General features: G+C 41.0%; 1 protein-coding gene across 1 annotated transcript in view; it reads left to right on the forward strand.

Moving 5' to 3' along the window:
• Nucleotides 1-3071, forward strand: part of TRA2A (transformer 2 alpha homolog (Drosophila)) — a 16618-nt gene extending 13547 nt beyond the window's left edge. Inside the window, exons 4-7 of the mRNA XM_009080310.1 lie at nt 410-525; nt 1035-1142; nt 1853-1920; nt 2087-3071. Coding sequence (XP_009078558.1) covers nt 410-525; nt 1035-1142; nt 1853-1920; nt 2087-2097 — 303 coding nt within the window. The 3' untranslated portion in view covers nt 2098-3071. The remainder of the gene's footprint in view (nt 1-409; nt 526-1034; nt 1143-1852; nt 1921-2086) is intronic.
• Nucleotides 3072-3999: the final 928 nt, after the last annotated feature.

Below are 3999 nucleotides of genomic sequence, written 5' to 3' on the forward strand. Positions count from 1 at the left end.
TTTGTACAGCTCTCGAATCCGCCCGGCCCCTCTGGGGCAGAGACGGCGCTAGGAAAGATGCAGTGTTCAGGGAAAAAAAGCTGGTTTGGCTCTCAGTTTACCTTTCTGATGGGTAGAAGACAAAGTCTAGAGAAAGTGGCTCGGTTAGTGGTTAGCACTGCGCTCTCTTCAGAAGGGATTGAGTGTCACATTAGTGCGGCACCCCAGTGCGGTCCTGTGAGGAGCACTGCCGGCAGGCAGGCCGGAGGACAAGGCATCAGCCACTCACCACAGTGGGGCACTAGTAACCAGCCTAAACAAAACAAGTTCAGGGCTTGTTTTTCTGATGGAAAATGTGGTTTGTACACAGCCTTCCATAGCTGCCAGTAGGTTGCGGGTTTCATGTCCCTGTGCCTTGTCTCTCCTGCAGGCGATGGAGCATGCAAATGGAATGGAGCTGGACGGCAGGAGGATTCGGGTGGATTACTCTATCACCAAGAGAGCACATACACCCACCCCAGGCATCTACATGGGCAGGCCAACACAGTAAGTTCACTCACTTCCAGTAATGGGACTGAAATGGATTTAAACCGAACGTTCAAGTCTAGTTGAAGAAATAGAGTTACAGATGCTTCTTTAAAAAATTTGAGTTGTGCCAATCATGTTTTATCACAAAGTTAATAATAGAAAGAATGTGTTACTGTGGTTCATGTATACAGTTAAATCCTACTGTAGTTTATTGTATCTTTATTTATAAAAAGTACTGAAGGAGTTAGTGGTAAAAAATAATACCCAGCATGATCAGTTGAAAACACCCTTAGCATACTAAAATCCTAAGGTGCCCATTTGCCTTAGATTTTGATGGGAATGGTGGGACTCAAATCCCTCATGATTCTCTGGGCTTTTTTGAAGGTGTTTCTATTTAAATGTTTCATTGTTAGATTACTTCATGACATAGTCTTAAGTGTATGATATACTACAATACTGCTTTGAAATAATTTAATCCAAGATGAAGAGTAGATATCTAAAGAGGTTTTTTGCTTTTTTCCTAACAGCAGTGGAGGAGGTGGTGGTGGTGGAGCAGGTCGTCGCCGGGACTCGTATTATGATCGGGGATATGACAGAGGATATGACAGATACGAAGAATATGACTACAGATACAGGTACCTAATCTTTATTTTATTTTTGTAGGGACAGTGGATTTGTTGGGAGAACTGAAAAGTTAAACGACAAAAAGTGTTCCTCAGTTTGTAGCAATATTCTGCATACACGTCTGTTAACATGTTAGGGCTTCATTCCATTAGGTTTTGTGAGATTAAAATAGTCATAATCTTCAGTGTTCATGTAATTTGCTTATTCAGGTGGGCGAGGGGTTAATTTTGCTACCTGAAGGAGGTAGATCACATACCCCATGAATCCAGGGGACAGATAGAAAGGGAACTGATTTTTCCATGCTGTATATAGAAGCAGGGACAGCTGATACACACTGCTGTTTAAAAAGGGATTATTTGTAGATGGGATTTTTAATGCTTGACATTTCATAACCATCTCGCTGTTTTGAAAGTTATCTGGTTTCAGAGAATGTTGTTCAGCAAGAATTGTAGGCATCTGGAAAAGCACTTCATGTGTTTGCAAGGCTAGTGAGGGTTTATGAAATTCTTTGTCTGGGAATATCTTAGATTTAAACGCAACAAATAGAGAAATATAAAAGCATTTGTTAAATAACTGTAAGCCACAGCCAAATAAAGCAGAAATCATTCATGCAGGCCAAGTCTTTCAGTGCTAAGGAAATGGTTCTGTTCTGTAGAAGTGATGTGAATAAGGCTTCTTTCATAATGCATGTTGTTGGTTTCTCTTTTAATTTCCTTTAAAGGAGACGATCACCATCGCCTTATTATAGTCGATACCGATCACGATCAAGATCCCGTTCCTATAGTCCAAGTAAGTAAATATGAGTGAAGAAATGGAATCTGGCTTGACATACATGTTTTGTTGTTTTATGACCCTACCAGTGGAAATTCTGAATGTAAAGCAAAACAGTACTGTAAAGCTGAGATGATGTGTGTACAGTTTATAGTAATTGTGTTCTCTTTTGGTTTTTTTCCAGGGCGCTACTGAAGATCAGAAAGGTTACAGTTGAGGACTTGATTTTTAAGTACTAAATTCAGATCTTAGCTTCCCTACTGCTTTCCCTTCCATCTTCCCTTCCTTGTCCTCCTTCCAGTTCTTTTACAAGTCTTTGGTTCATTTAGAATATACATATTTTTGGTTGAAGTATCCTATTTTCCATCCCTCCTTATTGTAATACTCTTAAATATTGTAATTGTTGTAGTTTTTGTGTAGTAAATCACCTTGAGCTAAATGAAATAGAAGATCCAAAGTGCTGATACATTTTGGAAGTCATTCCGGTTTTGTTTTTAAAACAGTCGGACTCCTGACTAATCAGAAGAGAGGATTGATATTTTTCGAGCTTGCATGTCATATGTAGTATACACACTTGGATACTTTAACTTAAACCTCTGCATCTCCAAGTAACTCTTTAATCTTTCTGTTAAAATGTTTACCTCTTCCTTTGATAAACAAGTAATGACTTTGAGCCTTTTCTGTAATGACAAATTTACCTAGATAGTCATGAACCAGAGGATTTTTTTTATTTTTTATTTTTATTTTTGGTCAGGTAGTTGCTTTGAGAGTAGACTATTTGAGCTAGAGCAACATTTGGTATTTGACTGACTGGGAGACTAGATCCTTGTACACTCAAAATTAAGGCTGTGTTTTATAGAAAAAAGTTTCTGGGTTGCTACACAGTGGATAACATTTGAAGTTAAACTGTAAAAGTCCTGAGGTTTTCATTGTACTTGGTTGAATATTTCCCCTTAATTGGCATAGGAGAAAAAGTATTTATTGAACATAGCAATTAGTTATATAATTTGCTGTTCATTAAAAAAACAAACCAACTTTTTGGTATTGCAATAATGATTGAGCAAGTTTTGTTTCCAGTCCTTTTTGGAGTTTTGAAAGTATGGATGGAAAAACCTACAACTACATGTAAACCTTTTTTCCCCCCTCAATAAAAGTGAAGTCCACTGATATGTTGTTTCTTGTTTTTTGTTCTACATTTTATGTCACCTTGGAATAGAAGTTAACCAAGACTGTTGTGTTCATACTGCTGTGTAGATAATAAAGACAGCATATATGCATCTTCTCAGGGGAGCATTGTGTCTTCCCTGGGAATCAGCATGGGATGGCTCAGCACAGTGGGCAGTCAGTCCAGCTTTCCCTTGTGCCACCTTTGTTACTTGCTGGGCAGAAGTGTCAATGTGCTGGAGGGTAGGAAGTCTTTGCAGAGGGATCTGGACTGGCTGAATCGGTGGTCCAAAGCCAGTTACATGAGGTTCTGTATGGCCAAGTGCCAGATCCTGCACTTGGGTAAAAACATGCATTGCTACAGCCTGGAGGGAGAGTGGCTGGAAAGCTGCCCGGAGGAAAAGAACCTGGGGGTGCTGGTTGACAGCAGCTGAACATGGGCCAGTGGTGTGCCCAGGTGGCCAAGAAGGCCAATGACATCCTGGCTTGTGTCAGCAATAGTGTGGCCAGCAGAATCAGGGCAGTATCATCCCCCTGTACTCAGCACTGGTGAGGTCACACCTCGAGTACTGTGTTTAGTTTTGGGTCCCTCCCAAGAAGAAATAAATTGAGGTGCTGGAGCATGTCCAGAGAAGGACAGTGGAACTGGTGAAGGGTCTAGAGAGTACCTCCTGTGAGGAGAGGCTGAGGTAGTTGGAGGTGTTCAGCCTAGAGAAAAGTAGGCTCAGAGGTCACCTTATCACTCTTGCAACTACCTCAAAGGAGACTGTAGTGAGATGGGGGTTGGCCTCTTCTCCCAGGCAAATAGCAACAGGACGAGATGACGTATCGTCAAGCTGCACCAGGGCAGGTTCAGGTTGGATGTTAGGAGGAATTTCTTTACAGAAAGGGTAAAATGTTGGAATGGACTGCCCAAGTGAGGTGGTAGAGTCA

This window comes from Acanthisitta chloris, unplaced genomic scaffold (genome assembly GCF_000695815.1).
Source record: "Acanthisitta chloris isolate BGI_N310 unplaced genomic scaffold, ASM69581v1 scaffold21028, whole genome shotgun sequence".
In the NCBI taxonomy this organism is placed as follows: domain Eukaryota; kingdom Metazoa; phylum Chordata; class Aves; order Passeriformes; family Acanthisittidae; genus Acanthisitta; species Acanthisitta chloris.